Source organism: Lepeophtheirus salmonis, chromosome 4 (genome assembly GCF_016086655.4).
Source record: "Lepeophtheirus salmonis chromosome 4, UVic_Lsal_1.4, whole genome shotgun sequence".
Classification (NCBI taxonomy): domain Eukaryota; kingdom Metazoa; phylum Arthropoda; class Copepoda; order Siphonostomatoida; family Caligidae; genus Lepeophtheirus; species Lepeophtheirus salmonis.
In genome coordinates, this window is record NC_052134.2 from 40,770,430 (window position 1) to 40,793,517 (window position 23,088).

Consider the following 23,088-nt stretch of genomic DNA (forward strand, 5'->3'; position numbering starts at 1 on the left):
ACTAATTGATCTAAAATATACCGTTTTTAGTACATTTTGCAATTTATTCTCCTCGCCTTTCTCTAAAGAATCCTTGTTTTGGATCGTTTGTTTGATAATACTTTCCTATAACTGTTTTATTTAGGTATTAATCTCCCCTAAAAACATTGCTCAACGCCATTAATGGTAAATTAAATGCAAAAATATTTGACCCACAAAAAATAAAAATGACAAGCAACTTTGTATTTTGTAGTAAAAAAAATACAAATTCTTGAATCTTTATATTTTATTTGATGCGTTACCTATGCGTAATATGATGTCAAAAATAAAGAAAAAACTGAAAAATGTAGGTAGTTTGTAAAGTCACAACATATTATTTGATTTTTCTATTTTTAATAATTAAAAGATTATCTCAAATCCTGTTGACAAGAATATAATTTTTTTTTATTGGCGAATTTTAAAAACCATAATACAACAACCTACCTTTTATTTATCCTTTTATACACACATAAAAAATGAAAGTATTTTTTTGCAATAGATCTGTCTGCTGTGCTTTGCTTTTCTTTTCCTTGACGTTTGTTCAATCTGCAAAAAATCAAAGACAAGCTCACAAAAACTGCAGATTGTAATAAACACTTATCATCATAACTGACATGCCATACAAAAACACAAACCATTCACTCTGTGGAAAAGGAATTTCCTCTCGTAATAGTCGAGAAGAAGAAGAATTGAACTACTTGTTGCAAGATCAGATCCCTACTAACGGGAATACTTCTATATGATATTCTTTTTTTTATGCATTTTTCTGCTTCTTTTACGAGCTCTCTTTTACTAAAAGAAAAAATAGCAAGGAAATTTTTGCATTTTCTCTCCCTCTCTTTCTCTCCCTCACTCACAGCAAAGTTATATCATCATCGTCATTCCGTCCGCCTTCAAAAGCTGGCCTACACACACCCAGTGTTGTTTCTACATCCTCATTTGTAGAGAAAAACACACACACTCTCTCCCTATGTTACTCTAAGACTTAAGTTCCTTCAAATTCTTCTATGAAAATTAATTAAAAAAATTATTTTATACGATGTTTAATATAATATATATTAAAATAGTGGAAAAGGTTTGGAAGTTTGTAAAGCATTTAAAGGACAAAATAAGTATGTGCATGGACAGCAGCAAATATCAAGCATTTTTATAATTTGTAATTGCTTATATAGTTTTTTGACTCTAAAATAGTATCTATTAATAAATATAACAAAATGAAGCTAATTCAATAATTATAATTTACCACCTACCCCTTCTAAGACTCTTGGTATAAAAAATAATCCCACCTTTTTTTAAGCAATGCAAATTTGCCTATAAAACTATTTAATAATAATTAAAAAATAAACATTCGCAATTAATTTTTAGCAAATGATATTAAACATACACCAGATTAATGGTGGTAAAACACCGCTCTTCGTGGAATGCTAGAATAAAACATGATCCCACCGAAGTTTCAAAACTATACTGGGCAAGAAAATAATATTACGTTTAAGCTTTATTACATTACAAGTATAAATTCTATATATTTATATTTTGTGCTATTTTTATAGTTATCTTTTAAAGCAAAAGTTGGTAATTCAAGAATTTTTTACACTTTTTATTCAATATACCCCCCTCCATTATGAATGATGGCTTCAATAAGGACCAAACAGATACACAACTGGCCTTGTGAGTCCGTGGAGAAGTTTTTCCACTCCTCCGTGATCACAGCCTTCAGGGCATCGACATTCGAGAGAGAAGTCTTGCTTATCGTGCCCTCGAATACACACCAAACAGCAAAGTCCAAGGGATTCATGTCGAGTAAGGACTAAGGAAATAAGTCTTCCGGCCAGAATGCAGATATGTTCTCCCTTCAGAAATGCTGCACCTTCTTCCACGTTTGTAAACACATAGCTGTCCCTGGGGAACGTGCTCTTCAATCCTAGTATGACATTATGACATGATAACTGATGCCCTTGTAGTAGATGTCCGCCTTGACTTTCTCGTTGGTCTTAAAGAAGTAGGGAGCCATCTTGCTGCCGTCAGACGCCATGGCAGCGAGGATCATGACCTGAGCTAAATGTTTGGTCCTTCTGAGGATTTTAGGCCTCTCTCAAATACCTCAAGGATTGCTAATGAGTGGACTGTAATAACTTACTAAAGTAATATATAACGCGGAATAATAAGAACGGACGTGTGTATAGTTGAAGATGTATATTTCAAGTGCGCAGTTTCCCTTCAAAAGTATGTATGTAAAAACCCCTCCTACGTGAGGTAGGGGAAACAAAGGGAAAAAACCTTCACGCGAAGTGAGGAGGGAAAAATCCACCTATAAGAAGAACAATAGAAAAACCCTCTCTTTTGTTGGCGGGAAAACTATGTGCAGGAATCATTAATATTCTTGATCTTATGCATGATTGGATATGTGAGGGATCCAGATTCCGACATACCCCCCGAAAATGGCATTTCTGAAGGAATACGACATTTTCTGCCTCTGGTAATCCTGCATATCCTACTCAATTTCGACCGGAATTGGCAGACTCCCAGGTTGTAAGGATGCAAGTCCTCCCAGGAAGCCTCACTAGTTGAGTGAAGTGTGACTTCGAGAAACAATATGATTTATTGATATTGTCAAACTATGTCCTGGCGATGTTTTAGATATACTTGTAACGGCTAAATGATTATTTTCTTGCCAGGATGTCTAAGTTACTTTCCCTTCACATTTTTTTTTTTTTTTTTCAGTACTCGTAACTCGGATTTGGTACGGAAAGATAGGTTATAAGGCTATCCGCCCCCACGACAGTTTTACCATGTTAATATTTCTGACTTTACTTTATTGGTATTTATTTTATTACCATGCATGGGTTTGAGATGCTTTATAGATCGTCTTTTTTCATATTTTTGTAACTTCCTATACGTCGTCTTCTCTTCCTTAATTCATATGGATGAGCCTCAAAAGCATCTCTATTTGGACAATCATCCGAATTAACAGGAACTGGTTCCACAGACATGGTAGCTGCTTTCCCAGGGACAACTTCCTCTTCCTCGAACTTATCTCTGTCACAGGAGATCGGCACACCTGTCCTGATTGTACACCCAAGACAGGGACTTTCAACGTCTGATCCTGACTTCCAGCATATCCACATTGATCTGTTGATTCAGATTTCATCATCTCTCTTTCAGCCACACTTGCCTCTAATAATGCAATTTGTCTAATAGACCTTAATATTTTCTGGCCGTTTGGCAAGCTCAATGTTACTGAAGTGACGACATTGTCTTTATTCTTATTTATTTGTGTAATTCTTGCCAGTTTCCATACGTTCTTTTCAAACGTGTCTGGTTTCAAAATTACTACATCTCCTTTATTTAGGATATTAGTATTAGGTGTAGACCACTTTTTGTTAATACTAAGCTCGTTCAGATATTGTTGCCTCCACATTGTCCAAAACGTTTTAAGGAATTTTTTTCCTCGATAACCACATGTCTCCATATGGTAACGTTGACAAGACTTATTCTTTTGGAGTTATTATTTGTCCTTTTTGACGACCGTAAATTAGTAAATTTGGAGTTATTGCTGACGATGCCGAGGGATCTTGATTTATTGATCCCAATGGTCTATCATTGATTATGCTTGTAAGTTCTATGATTAGCGTTTCAATTTGCCGCATAGTTAATTTGCTTTTTTGAGCAGCAATTCTAAATTGTCTTTTGAATATGACAATCATCCTATCTGTCTTTTTAAATGACTCTTTCCTTGACGCCTCATTAATACAGTCATGTAGACAATTTAGAGGACCTAAGTAGTCGACTCCCACATTAGTCCATGGCATTGGATTATCTATTCTAATAGTTGGGAGCGGATCCATTTCAGGTTACCTGTATTTAAGATATCTACATCGCGGTGTTTTCCAAGACCTCACAACTGATTTAACATAGGCTAAATTACCTATTACCCAATATTTCTGCCATAACAAATTAAATGTTTGTTTTTGACTTAAATTAAGTCTGGATTGATGTAGGTATAATATTTTCCTTTCTGCAATCAGACTTTTTGGAATTATAATTGGGTTTTTGAATTCATGAGATAAGGAAGAAGCCCAATGGAGACGACTTTCCAGCCTTATCACCTCTTCTTGCTCATCCCAGAATACTGGTAAATGTCTTAGAGATGAATTCTTAGGCAATTTATTTTTACTGTCAAGTCTTCCCTTTTTGAGAATATATATTTCTTTATTTAAATGTTTTTCTTGAGCTCTTTTGATTAAGGTAAGTTCCGCCCATTCAACTTCTTACACTGGTATGAAATTTTTTGAATTTGGCTTTTGAACTCTTACCCATTTCGGTTCTTTCATCTTGAAAGTTAACCGCTTGATTCTAATTAATGTATTGATAATTTTATTCCAATTATTGGAATCTGATATTAATCTGTCTAAGAACTGTAATTTTTCTTCTGTTTGTATTTCAGCCTTAACTTTAGTTGAATATATTTCTGCTCTCGTCATTTCGACTTCACAGATCTTTGCTGCAGTTATTTGACTGAAATATATATCTATGTCTATTTCATGTTCTTGAATAATGTTATTATCTTTTTCATAGGGACCTGACAAGGGTTGTTGAGGCCACTTTTCAATTGATTGAGGGAGGAAGTTTGGTCCTTTTAACCAAAGACTTTCCTTTTCCTTAAGCTCATCTAGAGAGAGACCTCTACTAGGTAAGTCTGCTGGATTTAAAATTCCAGGACAAAAGCGAACCGACGACTCCTGAACATTGTCAAGAATTTCTATAACGCGTCGTTCTTCCCACACTTTACAATGGCCCTTACCTCTCTGTATTCGTTGGAGGTTTAATAAAGAATCAGTAAAATAAAAGACATTTTTACTTGTGATTGTTCCTTTATAAGTATTTAGGAAATAAAGACCGACTCTAACAGTCATTAATAGTGCTATTAACTCTGTCCTTGCAATAGTTAGTGCATCTTCAATTTTTACACCTTTTCGCAGATTTTTGGGCATTATGGATGTCTTAGAGAATGCTAGTTGGGATGTCAAAGTATTTATAACAGACTTCGATACTATATAAGCTGCAACTCCCATCCCTTTTTTACTTGCATCTCCGAATATGTCAATAAACTTTATTGTACCCCCCCCCCCCCGTCCATCTTGGGAACATGAGCTCTTTGAGTTTTGGTATTTGTTCGATCTAATCTTTAAAGAGCTGTACAGCTTCTTGAGCGACTGGATCTGGGATGAGTTTCCCGTCATCATTTTTTATTGTCTTTGTTAATAGGTTCTCATCCCAAGTGGTCTTATTGAGCCATTGCATCGATATTGTTTGTTTAAATTTCATAATGAAAGGTGAAACATAACCTTGAGTATCGAATACTTGACTCGCTAGAGATACTATGTCTCTACGAGTAATCTTTGTTGTATTGCGATCAAATTGTTTGAATTTGATATCTAGATCAAATTTATATTCATTTGTTCTTTGATCAAGTTTAAGACCTAATATGGGTACGACCTCTGATGAGTCTACTTATTCTTTATCAATAGCATTTAATATATTTATAGTATTGGCTGTAATTTTATGGCCTTTGAATCTTCCACTATCAATAATTAAGAGGATTTCTTGTATTATGTCAATTACCTCTTGCTCCGAATCAGCCCCAATGAGGATGTCGTCCATGTATGTTTGTGTTAATATTATGTTTACAGCTTTTAGATATTTTTTAATCCATTTCTTAGCTGTTTCTTGAAGACAATAGCTTGCGATAAATGGACTGGATACACATCCAAATGGGATTCCTGTAAATCGAAACATTTGAGAAGGAGATTTATTTGAGTCACTCCAGATAAATCTTAACATATCCATGTCTGATTTATTCTTTAATCGTATAGATAAAAACATTTTAGTTATTTCTATCGTAGCAATATACTTATACAATTTTGAATGTAGTATTAACTCAGTGATTTGAGGTAGCATGTTACGTCCTGATAATAATAGTTTATTTAGGGTTCGTTTTTTATTTTTCTGATCAGGCATTGATGTATTAATTACAATTCTACACTTTGTTGTAGCCCTATCAAGTTTAAGCACCGGACGACTACTAAGCACATAGGTTGGATGATTTGTATTTTGCAGAGATTCCTTAGGAGTTTTCTCTGCATATCCATTTATAATAAAATCTTTATAAGCTTCATCTACTAAGGGAAGATGTTCTTTTTTTAACTGTAGTTAGAACCTCTTTCCACATAGCATATGCTCTGTTGAAGTTATTCGTCATTTCTCTGCCTTTTGGATCTTTGTTTCTCCATGGCAGTTCGACGTACCAACACTTTTGAATTTCGCTATATATAGCTGTGTCTCGCATGTGTTCCTCTGCTTGGAACTCCATAGCTGACATTGACTTATCGTCAGGTTCATGTGCACTTATTCCCACATTTTCTCCTAACCAAAATTTATTAACATCGAAACATTCATCATTATTCAAATGAATTGAATCTATTTCATAATTATTAAGATCTGAGTCGTGAGAATACTTTATATTTATTTTTGATATTGATTCTCTACCCGTTGCTCCTCTCATCACCCACCCTCAGACTTATTCTTTCTTTCGAATTCATGGAGGTAATCTTGTTTACACTTGTATTTATGACCTTCCCAATCTGCCTTCATTTTAGGGGGCATGACCCCTAAGAACACATGCATAAGCGCGAATTCATACATATCGATTTTTTGATTTATGAGGTCGTCTTTTAATACTTGTAAGGCTTGGGAAGATTTTAAGATAGAATCGGCCATTGTAGCTTCATCTTGACTAGGATCTGTTGCTTTTAAAAGGTATGGGTTTGCCAGTTTTATTGGGTCCTCATACGATTCCGTGAGGCAAGAGAGCAAGATGCAAACACAGACACTAATGACAGTGCTGGTTCTTCTAGACATTCCTTTAATTTCTGGAATAGTATGGCTTCCGTGAAACCCGGCATTTCTTTTATATCTATAACAAGATTTTCCTAAGCAGTTTTCCAATTGGAGAATTGGAGAAGGACATTTTCGTCTTCAGGATCTCCTTTGAACTTATTGATTAAGCTTCGTACATTGAACTGCACAATGCTCTTTTTAGGAGGGATAAATGTTGCAGTAGAATTTGCACTTTCTTCTATTGATTTTTGTTGTAATTTGTTTTCAATTCCTGGCCTTTTTTGGAATTTCAAACTCAATTTTGGAAATTAATGAGTCAATTTCTTCATTGAATTCAAAATAATTTTGAGATAACGGATCTTCTAATGGGTTATACCACTGAATTGTCGCTTCCAGGAACGAAGTTTCTAATTTTCTTGAAAGAGAAAAACTCCCATTTAGAGATTAGCTCGTTAGTCAATCTAGCTTCGACTTCAGCGCTGACGTCTTCATTATTCTTTAAGAGGAGTTTCTTCAGAGTACGTTGTAACTGAAGAACAAATTGTCTCCCCATTTGTAAATCTTGAGTGAAGATTTTCTCTGTACGCCATCGCTGAGCTATCTTAGTCTTGGCCAGGGCAATTTCTACTTTGATTTAGGCCTCTCTTATCTCTTCTTCTTCTTGTGGATCATTTTCCAAGAAATGATCTTTACACAATGAGTGAAGGGATTCGAGTTCTTTAAGGATCACAATTTCCTCTTCCGGTAATTTCGGATTATTGATAATTTTCTTCATGATAGGAGTTGAATGGATATTGTCTTCCTCCATACTTTTACTAAAGAAATTAAATATTTTATTAATTAATGTTCAAGATCAGTAATTGTTCACAATTATCAATTTTATTTTATTCCTATATCCGCCAAGCTTGAGGTTTCAGTGCTTTTTATTTGCACTAGGAGTATGGAGATCTTATCAGGAATAATCAATAAATGTAACTTGCTATTTTATTGTAAGAATTCTTTTAGGAGAAGGATCTCACAGCCAGGATATACCTATGAGGTGAGCCCAAACTGCGTGTGTTTCGTAAAACAGCACGAAGCCTCCACAAATTCGTCTAATGAGTTTTCTCAAAGGAGTGTATGTGTGTCTCACTATTTTTAAGAAATAATTCTTTAGGAGAAGGATCTCACAGCCAGGATTTACCTATGAGGTGAGCCGAAACCGCGTGCTTTTCGTAAAACAACACGAAGCCTCCACAAGATTTTCCAATGAGTATTCTCAAAAGATTATAGGTGTGTTTCACTATTTTTAAGTGAGAAATCTTTAGGAGAAGGATCTCACAGCCAGGATTTACCTATGAGATGAGCCAAAACTGCGTGTGTTTCGTAAAACAGCACGAAGCCTCCACAAGATTTTCCAATTAGTTTTCTCAAAGGACCACACAATTATAAAAATAATATAAGAAAACATTCCTTGAGTTACCTGAGAAGCTTTATAAATATGGTTCAAAGTTGCTCGAAGGACCATGTGAGGATTTTAGGCCTCTCTCAAATACCTCAAGGATTGCTAATAAGTGGACTGTAATAACTTACTAATGTAACATATAACGCGGAATATTAACAACGGACGTGTGTATAGTTGAAGATGTATATTTCAAGTGCTCAACATAATAATAAGGGGAAACGCAGTTTCCCCTTCAAAAGTATGTATGTAAAAACCCCTCCTACGTGAGGTAGGGGAAACAAAGGGAAAAAACCTCCACGTGAAGTGAGGAGGGAAAAATCCACCTGTAAGAAGAACAATAGAAAACCCTGCTCTTTTGTTGGCGGGAAAACTATGTGCATGAATAATTAATATTCTTGATCCTATGCATGATTGGATATGTGAGGGATCCAGATTCCGACAGTCCTGAAGGCTCCCTCTACCGTTGCTCTTGATTCACTTAAGAAGTGATAATTTCTCCCGTTCAAAACACTGTCCACTGTGAAGATTTTCTTGTAAGAGATCGAGTTGTACGTGGAGTAAATCGCACACCCTCTCCTGTTTTTCTGGTTGCTCTGACATTTTTAATAGCACAAGAACAAAACGAAACATCAAATTTTAGCTTTTTGTCAGTTCTTTCGAATGGTGTCAAGTAAAAAATTGTCAGACTTATAGAAATGAGGCTAAACATCCTCGAATAGAATTCTAATTTGCGCGTCCTCACCCTTTACATCGAGAGAATGAATTTAGATATGTCTGAGAACATGTTTGAACAATAACAAATAGGCGACTACAAAATGGAAAATTAAAAGTTATTTCACATATTGTCTTGAATTAAATTTATCATTAGGGGTAAAAATATTAATAAGGTGAGAGTGGAAAGGAAAAATTCAAAAATAGATGCTCCTACTACATTTGGGGTTTGATGGTTGAAGATATTTGAATTCTTTTGATCTATTTACATCAATTTAAAAAAAAGAGTTGATTCTAAATTTTATAGAAAGAAAGATTGATAATAGTTCGCAACTTTGGCCAATTCAATTTTTGGAGATGATGTGGTCTTTACTTTCTTCAATATAAAGCTTTGTTTTTTAGGTTTGAGTCAATTTTGGAAAATGAAAAAAAAAAAAAATCACAAGTAAATTAGTTAATTATTTATACATGGTTATTTCAAATATGTGGTTATAAAATCTTTAAAAAATACAATTTTAATGTAAAAAAAGAAACAGCATTTTTTAAGATACAATATCTTAATTCGAATATACAAGTAAATCCGAGGAAAGAGAGTAGAAGGGAGTTGAGAAATGAGACTTGAACGTGTGAAGGATATAACACAATTTTTGAGGAACACCAAATATTGTATTGATCTAGAACCATATTAATACTATTTAACTTATATTGGCCTTTTGATCCCACATTAGGGATAGAACGTTTTAGGTAACCTAATTTAGATAATTAAAAAAAAAAAAAAAAGTGAACAAAGAGGTGTCTTTAAAATTAAAAGGCATTGATAAGTTATTCGTTAATAGGGGAAAAACTTACGTATTACGTTGGTAAATACGTTTAAGTGTGTTGAAGAACATAAAATTGTAGATTAGTTAAAACAATTTGGAGAAATAGTAACAACTATTCGAAGAAGAATTCTGAGGATAAGAGAGCTGAGGAATTATTAACTCAGTACAAGAGTATTTGGAGGGATAGTGATTATATAGTGGAAATGGTAGCTGATCCTTCTTCACTTCCCCAAATTATACCACTTTGAGGAACTCTAGTCAGGTTAAAGTTTGCAGGAAGTAAAATGCAAGGCCAAATTTTTTTTTGCCATATAAAACATTATTGTAGTCAAAATGGGGTACGAGTCCTTGATTATGAAAGAACATTGAAGGTTATATCTCAGAGAGAGAAAAAAATAGAAAAAAGGAATATAAAATTCAATACAATTGGCCAGAAGGAAACACCTTCAATTGCAGAGGTGGTTCCTTTGGATGACAATGGTGGAGAGAAAAGTTTAACAATAACAAAAATGTAATGATGGAGTTGATGTTATTTCGTCTGATGAGGATAGTTGCCCACCTTTGAAAATAAAAAAATTCTATCCAAGTGTTTCTGGAACTTTAATTTGTGTGATTTTTTTCCTGTAATAAATTTTTAAGCATAAATTTATCTAAAAAACATAGAATCACCCAAATAAATTTGACATTCCATAATAGCCATAACTTTACCTAAATTTTAGTTTACTTTACTTAAAAAAGGATATGCGCATTTAAGATAAAAAAAATATTAAATTTGTTGATTGATTTACTGTCTTTAGTAAAAGATTAATGATCGTTTTTTGAAAACAAAAGTACCAAAAAATACATATACATATATATATGTATACCTAAGATCTTGAATTGAACCATGAAATTTATTTTCATTTATTATTATTACGCAAATTAATACTTCTATAACGATAATAACAAAAATCCGTTTTTTAAGGTAACTACCAATTATTATTGTGTCAACTGGAGAAATTATTGATTCGAATTGTCTCCACCTTAGTTGTCAATTATATTTTTGACTCAAATTATTAGTTGATTTTCTAATAAAAATGCTTAGCTGAATCAATATTTTTTCAGTTAATTAAATCAACATCATTAAATAAAAAAAACACATCATAAGTAATATTTATGTAACTTAGATTTTTGATTCAAATCCCTATCAATATTTTAGCTTTTGATACAATATTTGCGAAAAGATCAAATTAAGAATAGCCCTCACTTTAGCTTGGAGGCTTTTTTGTACTATTGACATTTTCTTAAAGTGGTCAAGTAATTTATGTTTATAGGTGTTTATTGTTTAATAAAGAAAATCTTTCATTAAAATTGGGAGTTTAAGAAAATGTATAATTCTCTGATAGATCTAATAATTTTTATAAAATAACAGCCAATAAAAAGAAAAATCTTTCAGTCAAAAAGCTTAAGTTAGAAAAACTATATTTCTTAGCAAAAATATTTTTAATTAATATCAGACTGCATATTTGTTAAAATTTTCAATATTTAGTTGTTAACATTTTTTAATAAATTTATTCTGTGTATATTGAAGTACTGGATTGATGTGGATTATTACGTAGAAAAAAAAAGATAATATTTTACAGAATATAATTTTGTTAATTTTTTTTCTCTTCAATTTACACTTGAATATCCTATACTATTAATGCCACAAAAGTTCCATCATTCCAACTTCTGCCATTATATGATTTATTTCTTAACAGTTAAGATCCTTCATCTGTCAACTATTGTAGAATCCTATAGTTTTTTCCCTAATTATTTTGGAACAGTGAATTCATATTTATATAAGATACATATGAAGACGTTTGTTTGATTTAGGTCTGGAAATTTAAGGAAATTTTTGGTGACTAAACAAAAATCATCTCTTATTGTCAAAAATTATGCAGATCATCAAGTTATCAATAAAAAGTGAGAGAGGTTAATGAACTTTTAAATATAGCTGCTCCACCACGCTTCCTGCAAAATTTATTTGGTTTACCTAAATATCTATCGAGTTTTGGTATATTTTAATAAATAATAATTCAATATTCGCCGAATCTAATCATTTTTTGTTGATGTCAAGCTTTAATTTATATTTGCTTTTATGTCAAGTAACATGAAAATTATAAGTATTGTTTTTGGGTTCTACATATACTACAAGGGTGATCTGAAAAGTGTGAAGATGGCAGCACTTTTAAATAAAAACTAGTCATATTTCTTTAGCAACTGTTGATAGTTACTAACTAAAGTTCCAGCCATTTTAAACTTGTAATTCTTATATAATAGTGTTTGAGTGATTAGAAGATAACTTAGATTTATAAAGACTTGTTGTGTTAAAATTTGATGCGTTTAACTGAATCTAGCTCGTAGTAATTGAGTCAAAAACAAAAAATGTCCTGTGAACAATTATTTTGTAGAGATAAAAGGGCGAGTACTATTTAGACGGGTTACAGAGATTGGAACATCGCTGGGAAAAGTATATAAAGTTACAAGGAGAGTATGTGAAGAAAAAAAACCCGTCTATCTTTGTTAAGTCGGACACTTTTCGGACCACCCTCATATATTGATTATTGAGTACATATACAGATTCAGACTCCTTTTTCAACATTTAAAAAAAAAAAATTTTTTAGTTTAAAAATGCGAAAATATCTTACAAGTACAGGGTACAGAAAAGTAATGATACTTTTTAAAAGTACAGTTTTGAGTATATATTTATATATCTCATGATTTGCTAATATTTGAGATTTGAGGGATATTTCGAAGTATACAAGGATGTTGACAAATTTTATAATTTAGATTAGAAACTTAATTAGAAACAAATCTCAGATTAATTATATTCATCAAACACGGATGAAAAATTGTCAAAACTTGTGCTATTGCTCTATCTAGAAAATATATTTTTTTGTTGCTGTGAATCACAACAATAACAAAAATTGTATTTATTCTGACTAATTTTTTTGGGAGAATACTTTAAAATATATAATTTGGCGTATAGAAAATCCCAGTTCACTAACAAGGAGTTTAAATTTTTATTATAATTACAAGTTGCCATTTTTTTTTCAAAGAAATTGGAGCTCGGAAGACACACTGGAGACATGAAACTTGTGTAGTGTTGAATAGGCTTCTCTAATTTATAGAGGGAAATACTTTCTTCTATGGTCACAACATCCTTAATTTTAGTTGTTATTGTGGGAATTCCTATTTTGTCGACAACATAAGTTCCCATAATGGCCTTTCGTAAAATAGAGAATTAAATATAACAAGTACCTATTCTAGTTGCTTACCTCCATCTCCCCGAAGGCAGCTTTTCTTCCATTTTGAAAAAAACAAGCTACAGATGAAATTAGCCAGTTTTGGTTTAAAATAGTAGCTCCACATCTTACATAAATAGGTTTTTTTACGCTATATTTATATGTATAACTATAGACTAATATTGCAAACCAGGGTATGATAATATCGTCTTTTATTTTTGTTCCTACATATCCATCATCACACGGTCTATTTTGTGTATTTCGTCCACAAGCTAAAAGTTTGCACAACAAATGTTTATGTATTTGGCTTGTTTAGATGACTTCATTTATTGTAAGTAATTACACAATTTACATACCAAAACAAGTTGTTTGGTCACAAAAATCCCAATTCTCCTCTATATCTGTGTAGCACCAAGTTTTTGATTCGTCTATTGAACTGATACAACTGTAGTAAGTTTTGCCATAAATGGCTGGAAAACGGCATTTTACCCCTTTTATTGTTTTACATGGGTCTAAAAAAATTATATAAATAATATAACTGAAACATAATATACCATTTTATACTGACTTTTACAACAGGTTATAATAAAAAATATTATGTATTTACCTTCATTTGTTGTCTGGATTTCTTGAGAATTTTCTGAGTAACATACTTCAACTTGAAAAAAGATAGAATTTATTAATGTCCAAAAGACTAAAAAAGGTCTTTGCTCGAATAACATCTCTATTACACTAAATAAAAAGTTAATAATGTATTTTTATACATTGATCCATAATAATTTTTTTAGAAAACGTGAAATGAGTCAAATGTTTATTAATCCATTGTAAGTGGGATATGAAAACAAAGTGATTGACATTGAATGACAATTTTTTTACTTTAACATGAATATTGTTATACTCATGAGTTATTAGGGTACAGGCAAAGTAATCAGACCTTCTAGAAATACATTTTTGAATTGATGTTGTTGATTTTTGTAAAATTTTCTATGTTCAACATCATCCTTAGAGGCAGGTCTTAGAATTTTTTTACAACATCATTTGAAATCATGAAACTCAAATATTTAGTCATTTTCAAATGAGTGACGTGTCAATTTCTTATTTATTTGATGTTATAAATGTTAACTTTTAAGCATTTCAAAAAAAAAAAAAAAAAAAACTCGACTCTGGAAAATTTAAATTTTTTGATATTATTTTAGTTTTCTATTCCTAAATAACAAATATGAGCGGAATATTTATGCATCAAGTACCTGACCATTTTAAATTTTGATTTTGTCATTATATTTTAGCCTCTCGTATGTTTAAGTAAATTTTGTTGTGAAAATGGAAATAATAAATAAAGCAAAGTTTGATATTAGTAGGATAAATCTTTACCGTTTAAATACATTTTTGTGAAATTTTTCGGGCTCGTCCTCTAGTTACACAGATTTAAACACTTAAATCCTTTTAATTTCATACAAATCTTTATTTATCTTCTATGGTTTATACAATTGAGCTTATCAATTGTGTTTATTTTATAATATGGAAGAAATGGAAAAACTTTTGTGCTTTACCTAAATAAATCAAATCAGTTATAAAAATATCAGCACAAAAAATAATTTATGGTTAATTTAGATCGACATCACTAGTAAAAAGTTTTTATGTATATTTCATTTGTTCAAAAATGAACATTTATTATATTTGAATTGAATAAGCAGTTACTAGTTGCATTTTTGGTATGTATTATCTAAAATATAATCCACATCTTTTTGAAACTGCATTACTGCAGCCCTTGTGTCTCTAACATATCTACATGATGATAATCTAATGTTCCTATAAAACTTTGTAGTAGCTTGCTTGGCAGAAACATTTGAATCAAAGGAGTCGACTATTCTAGTTTTCATGGTCCCTTGAAACCCTTCTTCTTCAAGAATTCATTTAGGTATCTTGAAACTTTGAGTTCCCAAAAGGCTGTAAAATCAATTTCAATTATTTTATGATTGGAACTAGGTTCCGGACAATACTTGGCAGTCTTAATTCTTGACAAAAATGATGGAGAGACGAAACCATGATCAATTCTTGAAGAATGTAGCCCCTCCTCTAGGAAACGGTTTCCTCGGAAGATATGACTTTTATAACATCTACTATGTTAGCTTGCCAGATAAGTTTATTTAGAATGGACTTATTTGGGTGGTATCCCTCCTCCTTGTCCAGATCTACGTTCAAGTTGTCAACAAATAGTAAACGAATGTCATCATTTATTTGACTATTAATGATTGACTGAAAGAAAGTTAACGATTTATCGTTCGGGCCGTAAGCGTTTATTACTAAGATACAGTAATCGGCATTCTATTTTTTTTTGTCCCAATCACCGGACTGAGAAACTTCCTTTAGCACAGAAGATTAATTCAATCTTTTTGACACTAATGTTAAAAACCCCTTTTCTTATCTAAGCCGGTAAAATAACTTCTAAAATTCCTGAGGAGACACAGAGGGCAGGAAAAGTTACAAGTTGTTGTGAAAGCAGTTTTTACATCCTGTAGACCAGTGGTTCCCAACCGATCTTAACTCATGCCCCACCAATGCATTTCTGATATGTTGATACCCCGGGATATTTGATTTACAGTGTTTAAAAATTAACTGTTATTCACGGTAGAGAGGCTTAAAAAACCATTAACTTATCTCTAAAGAAGCATCCATGAAGAGAAAAATATAAAACGATAGAACAGTTAAATAAATAAAGATTCCAAACATATAATAAAGAACTGAAATCAGAAGTAGAAATATTGGACAGAAATTTATTCTGTAATACTTTGATCATTTTAATCATTGAACTAATAAAAAATAAAAATTGAGCCCACCTAAAGATGTAGGTTAGTGAGATCCTTGTGCATCATGTCTACGACAGAGAGATTTTATATCAAGCTCCCATTTAGTCAACTTAATTCTCAAACCTCCTCGTTTAGTAATATCCAGTTGATTTCTTTTTTTCAATAGCCAATCATTGACAACACTAAAGCCACATTCAGCTAATTATGAACATGGAAAGGGTAACAACAATTTTTCTTGCAAAGTTGGTTGAATATGAGTATTTGGTCTCTGTCTCATAACAAAGCCATGTTATCTCTCCTTTTATATTAAATAAAGTTTTAACTGACTCGTCATTCTGCATTTTCCGAGAGTTCTTCTTGGTACTGTATCGAGACATCAGATATATTCACTATCATTGGCTGCATCACCCATGTTGGAATTTCACATTTTTTTAGCCAATGAAACTGGTCAAACAATTTGTGAGAAATGTTTTCTTGATATACTTCAATAAATGTAACAAAACCAAATATCTTTGTATTCACATGAGTTTTATTTGATCCTTGATTTGATTCAACATATTCAATTTCTCAAAAATATCTGTCAAATAACTCAAAAAATGATTTACCTTCAACGGTTAGCATTACAGGCTTGTCACTTAAAAACACACTGAGAATATCATATAAAACGATGAATCTTTTCAAGTAATTCCCCTTTGAAAGCCCCCTTTCTCACATAGTCTCTGCATTTTCATTTTCACAAAATTGCTTGAATAGACGCTCACATTTTGTATTAGCTTTGATAGAATTAATACATTTTATAACTGAGCCTAGTACCTCATTAAGAAGAGGAGTAATTTTTTTGCCCACTAAGTTCTCTCTATCAATAACACAATGCACAAGAATCATTTCTGGATTCTCATCTTTCATCAATTTAAGGCAACCTTTTTTCTTGCCCATAATAACAGGAGCACCATCTGCTGCACAAGATATTATGTTTTCCATAGGTATATTATTGACGTGTAAGTAATTAGTTAGTTTACCATATATAACAGGAGCAAAAGTGATGGTTTCTAATGATTTGCAGAATAGCATTTCTTCAGCAAATTCGCCTTTATCAATATAACTTGCATATGCTAACAATACAACTTCACTGTCTCTCAGGGTAGATTCATCCATTTGTAGTGAGAAATTTCTAGATTTTAACTTTTTGACAAGTTGTGTTTCAATATCTTGGGCCATTTCATCTGTTCTTCCAGTAACAGTATTGTTACTGAGTGGCATGGCTTTAACAACGTTGTCATCTTTTTCCATGGTTGATTCGAGAAATACTGATATTGATGGTTTTATTCAATCCTCTTCTAGGTATAGTATGATTTTTTCCACATTTAGCAATGAGTAAAGATTTCTCATAACTAGCCTCAAGAGTACGGCCGACGCTAACAGTTTGTTTAGTAAACAGGTACTTTATTGTCGACCTTTTTGTAAACTTCTCCTTTAAAGACTTCAGTAATTTAAATCTGAATTTTCATAATCACTATGTTTTGCCTTCAAATGCAACTCAAGACGACTTGGTTTCATTGATTCGTTGGTCAAACATTGTTGGCATAAGAGGCAGAAAGGTGACCGTTCATCAGGTATAGCAGGAATTAGTCAAGATTTTAAAATATTCTTTGGAATATTGACGACCTTTTTTTTGACTTGCACTACTCATTTTATGCATATGGTTTCTTACTGAAATAAATAAAATTATTAATTTATTAATAAAGTAGACAATTCATAGTTATAATTGAATTTACATATTTGCCAAGTTATGTTGGTATATCTGTAATAATACAAAAACTCTGATAAGGATGTTTCCTGGAATGTTTTACACTTTGTATGTAGTATGTTATCGTAGTGATGACGTCACTGCAGAGCAAAATTATGTAGCAATTAAATAAATATTACGTAGAGAAATCTATTAGCCCAATCAATACCTGCACCGAAATTTATTGAAACCATCTGAACTTTTATCTGATACACAAAATAATCAAAACTAAAATTCTTTAGAACTCTCAATCTCTAATTGTACATCCGGTAAAACCTCAATTAATTCAAAAATATTACTAATCTGTTTTGTTATTGTTGTAATTTTATTACTACTATCCTCATCAGACGAAATAACATCAACTCCATCATTACATTTTTGTTATTGTTAAACTTTTCTCTCCACCATTGTCATCCAAAGGAATCACCTCCGCAATTGAAGGTGTTTCCTTCTGGCCAATTGTATTGAATTTTATATTCCTTTTTTCTATTTTTTCTCTCTCTGAGATAAAACCTTCAATGTTCTTTCATAATCAAGGATTCGTAGCCCATTTTGACTACAATAATGTTTTATATGGCAAAAAAAAATTTGGGCCTGCATTTTACTTCCTGCAAACTTTAACCTGACTAGAGTTCCTCAAAATGGTATAATTTGGGGAAGTGAAGAGGGATCAGCTACCATTTCCACTATATAATCACTATCCCTCCAAATACTCTTGTACTGAGTTAATAATTCCTCAGCTCTCTTATCCTCAGAATTCTTCTTCGAATAGTTGTTAACTATTTCTCCCAATTGTTTTAACTAATCTACAATTTTATGTTCTTCAACTCACTTAAACGTATTAACCAACGTAATACGTAAGTTTTTTCCACTATTAATGGATAACTTATCAATGCCTTTTAATTTTAAAGACACCTCTTTGTTCACTATTTCATTTTTTTTTTAATTATCTAAATTAGGTTACCTAAAACGTTCTATCCCTAATGTGGGATCAAATAGGCCAATATAAGTTAAATAGTATTAATATGGTTCTAGATCAATACAATATTTGGTGTTCCTCAAAAATTGTGTTATGGCCTTGACACTTTCAAGTCTCATTTCTCAGCTCCCTTCTACTCTCTTTCTCTGAAGTTACTTGTATATTCGAATTAAGATATTGTATCTTAAAATATGCTAGTTCTTTTTTTACATTAAAATTGTACTTTTTAAAGATTTTATAACCACAAATTTGAAATAACCATTTATAATATAATATATATAACTAACTGATTTTTTTTTTTTTTTCATTTTCCAAAATTGACTCAAACCTAAAAATACACAAAAAGTTTAAATCAAAAGTTCTCAAAAACTAGATTTGATACAAAAAACCTAATGACAGATTTGTGATCAATTCGTACAGTACTACTAGAATTAGATATATAATGAGGTCATTTATACACTATGTCGTTCTTTTTCCACATAATAACAACCTTCTTCTACCCATATTAAGTAACTTGGTTCTTTTCTTAAACAAATACCAAGTGTAATTTTGTTATTCTCCGTCCCCCCATAATATATTAACTTTCCCTATGTTTCATTCTACAGCAGTTTATTATAAAATATCATTTAATTTTTTCTGTCCTGTGTTCCCTATGATGTCAATTATACCATCTTTGCACGCTATCCAGGTCTAATACGTGGTTTTAGGTCGGATTCTCCCATCTGCTCGTTAATTAAATATAGAAGTCAAAAGATTTTTCTTGACTTGTGTTATTCATAAACCAAAAATGATTTTTTTCTAATCGGAGTATCAAAAAGTGGTTGAACAAAGAGTAACAAATAAGTCAGAGGAATGTCAGCTAGGATCTAATTCATTTGAAAGTTGGACGTTTTTTAATGTTATTTTTTTAAACAAAATGAAAGCTGTATGCTTTGACTTTAATTTAAAACTAGATTTTAACCATTACTATGTGTTTAATAGGTTTTTGAAATCCCGAACAGATGTAATTTATGTACGTAAGGAGAGATGATCAAAAAAAGGTGTACCAAATGGTTATTTATACATTAATATTATCTTAATATATATTCATTTAACAATGCAAGATTTAGTGAATATTTTTGTACAATATGATCGATTTTCTTACCTATTTCCATTGTAGTCCCATTTTTTTCATCATCTCTACTACTAATATAATTAAATAATCTAGGTATTTTTTCGCGTATTCACTCATGCCACTCGTTTTTTATTCAAAAGCAGGGAGAATATTACAAATACAATCATCGAAAATGGTCTTATATCATAATATTAGTGTACAATTTAAAAAATAGATACCAAAATTTTGAAAATTAAATGAGATGGAGATGAAAAATAGTATCTCAAAGCTTTGAAACTATATGACGTTCTGACAATTTCTACTATCAATAAACGTGTTCCTATCATTTCATAGATCTTGAACTTTACTATTCATTTTTTTCAAAGTAAACTTAAGGTTCACGTTAAAAATTATTATGCATGACGTGACCTCCATATAACAACCAACAAGATTTTTTATAACTTAGATTTTCTCCTACACTAATCATTCAATTTTAATGAAAACTAAAGTCAAATGAAAACTTATAAAAAGTTTGATAATTTTCATTATATTCGCGTATAGTGTCAATAACAACCTTGACTCGACATTGGAAACAACAGTAGGTCTTGATACCCTCATCATGTGGTCAGCACGCTTTGCTGTTTATTCATAAACACCTCCACCCTCTCCAGAAAAGGATTGTTAAATAAATACTTGGTTGGTACACACCAATTTTTAACTGATGCCAAAAAATAATTGGATAACCGCCAAAACAAAAAACAAAGTCCTACCTGTACATGCGCAGCTGTTGCAGGTGCTAAAAGTTTGCTGTTAATTTGAAACATAAGCGGCAGATTCATAGCACACAATAGAATGCAAATTCTTTTGCCACCAAATCTATGGATTAATTTAATTTAATTTAAGCAATATAAGTACAAACACAATATGCACTATACAGTCATGTTCAATCACAAAGATCAATCAAACTTAATCAAAGGGTTATATATACATAGGGATAAATAAAATCCCAATAAATTTACAAACTCTTGAATAGTAGAGATGTTTCATAAAAGATAATATTGATTAAATATACATTTAAAAAAAAACTATCAAAGAAACTTATAGTTTCATTGGCTATTAAGCTCTAATGAAGTTTAGAATTGATTGTATAATATGTATATTAAAATAAGGAATATTTAATAAATAATGCATAAATCACAAGAAAAACATTATTGTGGCTTAGAGTGGCATGATATAAAAGGCTCACGGAATCTTCTTTATACATGTAGGATCAAACAGAATGTTAGTTCCCTTGTTACATTATTTTTTTACTTGTTTACTCAAATTGGAAGTTTTTAGAGAGCTAAAATTTTACATGAAGGACTATAGAAGTCCAATAATGGCTATAAGTAATCAAATACAGCTTGCCTGACATCCAAAAGAGCTATAATTTAATTTAATTCGCGTATTTTTTTATGAGGGCATTTCAGATGGAGTGTGTATCTCAATTACGCTCTAGAGTAATTATTCTCCTCTTTTCAATGTGTGTGGGTTTGATTCATAGTCACTCCTAGAGAAAAAAATACAAATTTTTATGTAAATGGACTTCAAAGTATGTCCTAGATCAGATGGAATAAACTAAGTACCAAAATGACAACTAAAATTGAATCTATAGAACTCAATCTGATAGTTAGAGGAAAAAAATAGGTGTCATCTCAGGAATAGTTTTTACACTTGTCGGATATGGCTCCTTTTTCTTATCTCTTGAGTGTTTCATCCTTCTTTGAGGGCAATAACTTTTTTTAACCCTCAGTTAACACTTTAATACCCAATTTTTTTTAAACCAAGTTTTGTACTACAATTATGTCCTATATATGTAAAGTATTCAAAAATAATTTTATTTTTGTATAGGAGATACTTATACTAGAGGTAAGCACCTACTATATTGAGTATGTTGGGCAGATACAACGAATATAGATATTTAAAAATAGGATTTTACTTTTAAGTTTTTTATCTTGTAAACATATTACATATTCAAATAAATTGTAATAATTTATAATTGTGTCAGCCAAGTCAAAATTGAATTTTTCATAAGTCTTAATTCTGATATATTGATTTCAAGATATTCCGTTTTTAATTTGTCTTGACAAAACGCTGATTGAAATTGGTATAATCTTCTCAATAATAATTTAGAGATTTAGGGATTTAATCTTTTTCGTAATAAATTTGGATGTTTTAGTGCCCTTCGGATTTTTTTCACTTATGTCACGAACTTTATCATTTTTGAATATATATTCAGCTTCACGTTGAAGCTGATGTGGACTTAAACTCTCAGTTAAATCCCCATTATCTTCATCTGCTGAATTACAATCCGATTCCGGATTACTATAAGACGGAGTTATAAAAATTCAATCTTACTCCTCTAGAATGTCTAATATTTCTTGTACTGTCAACAAAAAAAAAAAATCAATTTTTCTTACTACCTTCTGCATGAATAAAATATAGTTATTCGTTTACTTTATTTATGCCTAACTTTTGTTTTTAAAATAAGAAGTCTAATTTAGACAAAATTGTTGGGAAAAAAAAAAATTCACACTTAATAGTATGTATTCTTTTTCTACCCAACATACAATATTTAGTAGTTAAAAATAATTTAGTAACAAAATTGAGAATAATGTTTCAAATAAGCAATACTTTTGTAGGATAACTAAATATGATAAAAATAACTAAATTAAAATTTTTTAAATATAAAAATCATGGTATCTATCCTTACTTTTTCTTAGAAGCTATCATGAAAATTCCTAAAACAGTAAAAGACTTTCGAAAATTCATATGATTAACACCTAATAGCAAGTTTATTTCAGTCCCATGTGGTTTATACAGTGTTAATGTGTATCTGTAGACAATAGAAAAAATGATATTTTTGCGTATAAATTTGTCCACAACGGTAAAAACATAACATATTATAAATAGTAGGATGGGTAGAAATGGGTTAATACTCTTTGATATAAATCAAAAAGATAAATATACGTTGGCATCGTTGATTAATGACATATCTGACAGAAATTGCAATAGAAACTAATAAATATGAATTTCCAAAATAATTAAAATGAGTAATAATATATTAAAAATTACCAATATTTACTTTTTTTTAAATGTATGTTAAAGAGAATTTTGACAGTTTTTACATCCATAGTCATAAAAATGTGGTTACTTAGAGAGACAACATATTTGCTAATGGATATGACTATATTCTATAGTATTCTTTGCTCCCTGATACACTACAA

General features: G+C 31.1%; 2 protein-coding genes and 1 non-coding gene across 7 annotated transcripts in view; all 3 read right to left on the reverse strand.

The window, feature by feature from the left end:
* The window catches only part of LOC121115937 (uncharacterized), a 106,833-nt gene extending 106,026 nt beyond the window's left edge, over positions 1 to 807 (reverse strand). For 2 of the 5 annotated variants that reach the window (XM_040710125.2, XM_040710124.2), the window contains exons 1-2: positions 654 to 799; positions 463 to 564 (exon numbers count right to left, since the gene is read on the reverse strand). The gene's annotated coding sequence lies outside the window, so the exon portion shown is untranslated. Of the gene's footprint in view, positions 1 to 462 lie in introns of all 5 variants that reach the window. The other 3 variants (XM_040710122.2, XM_040710123.2, XM_071887919.1) reach the window with 3 other exon arrangements.
* A 6,908-nt stretch (positions 808 to 7,715) lies between these two features.
* On the reverse strand, positions 7,716 to 14,857 carry LOC121115939 (uncharacterized). The gene is made up of 5 exons (XR_011779832.1): positions 13,765 to 14,857; positions 13,514 to 13,669; positions 13,191 to 13,429; positions 8,488 to 13,138; positions 7,716 to 7,730 (listed from the first exon to the last, which is right to left on the reverse strand). It is a non-coding gene; the product is annotated as an uncharacterized protein (transcript).
* Positions 14,858 to 16,672: 1,815 nt separating this feature from the next.
* On the reverse strand, positions 16,673 to 17,254 carry LOC139905257 (SCAN domain-containing protein 3-like). The gene has a single exon (XM_071888056.1). The coding sequence runs from the start codon at positions 17,252 to 17,254 to the stop codon at positions 16,673 to 16,675; it is 582 nt and encodes a 193-aa protein (XP_071744157.1).
* Positions 17,255 to 23,088: the final 5,834 nt, after the last annotated feature.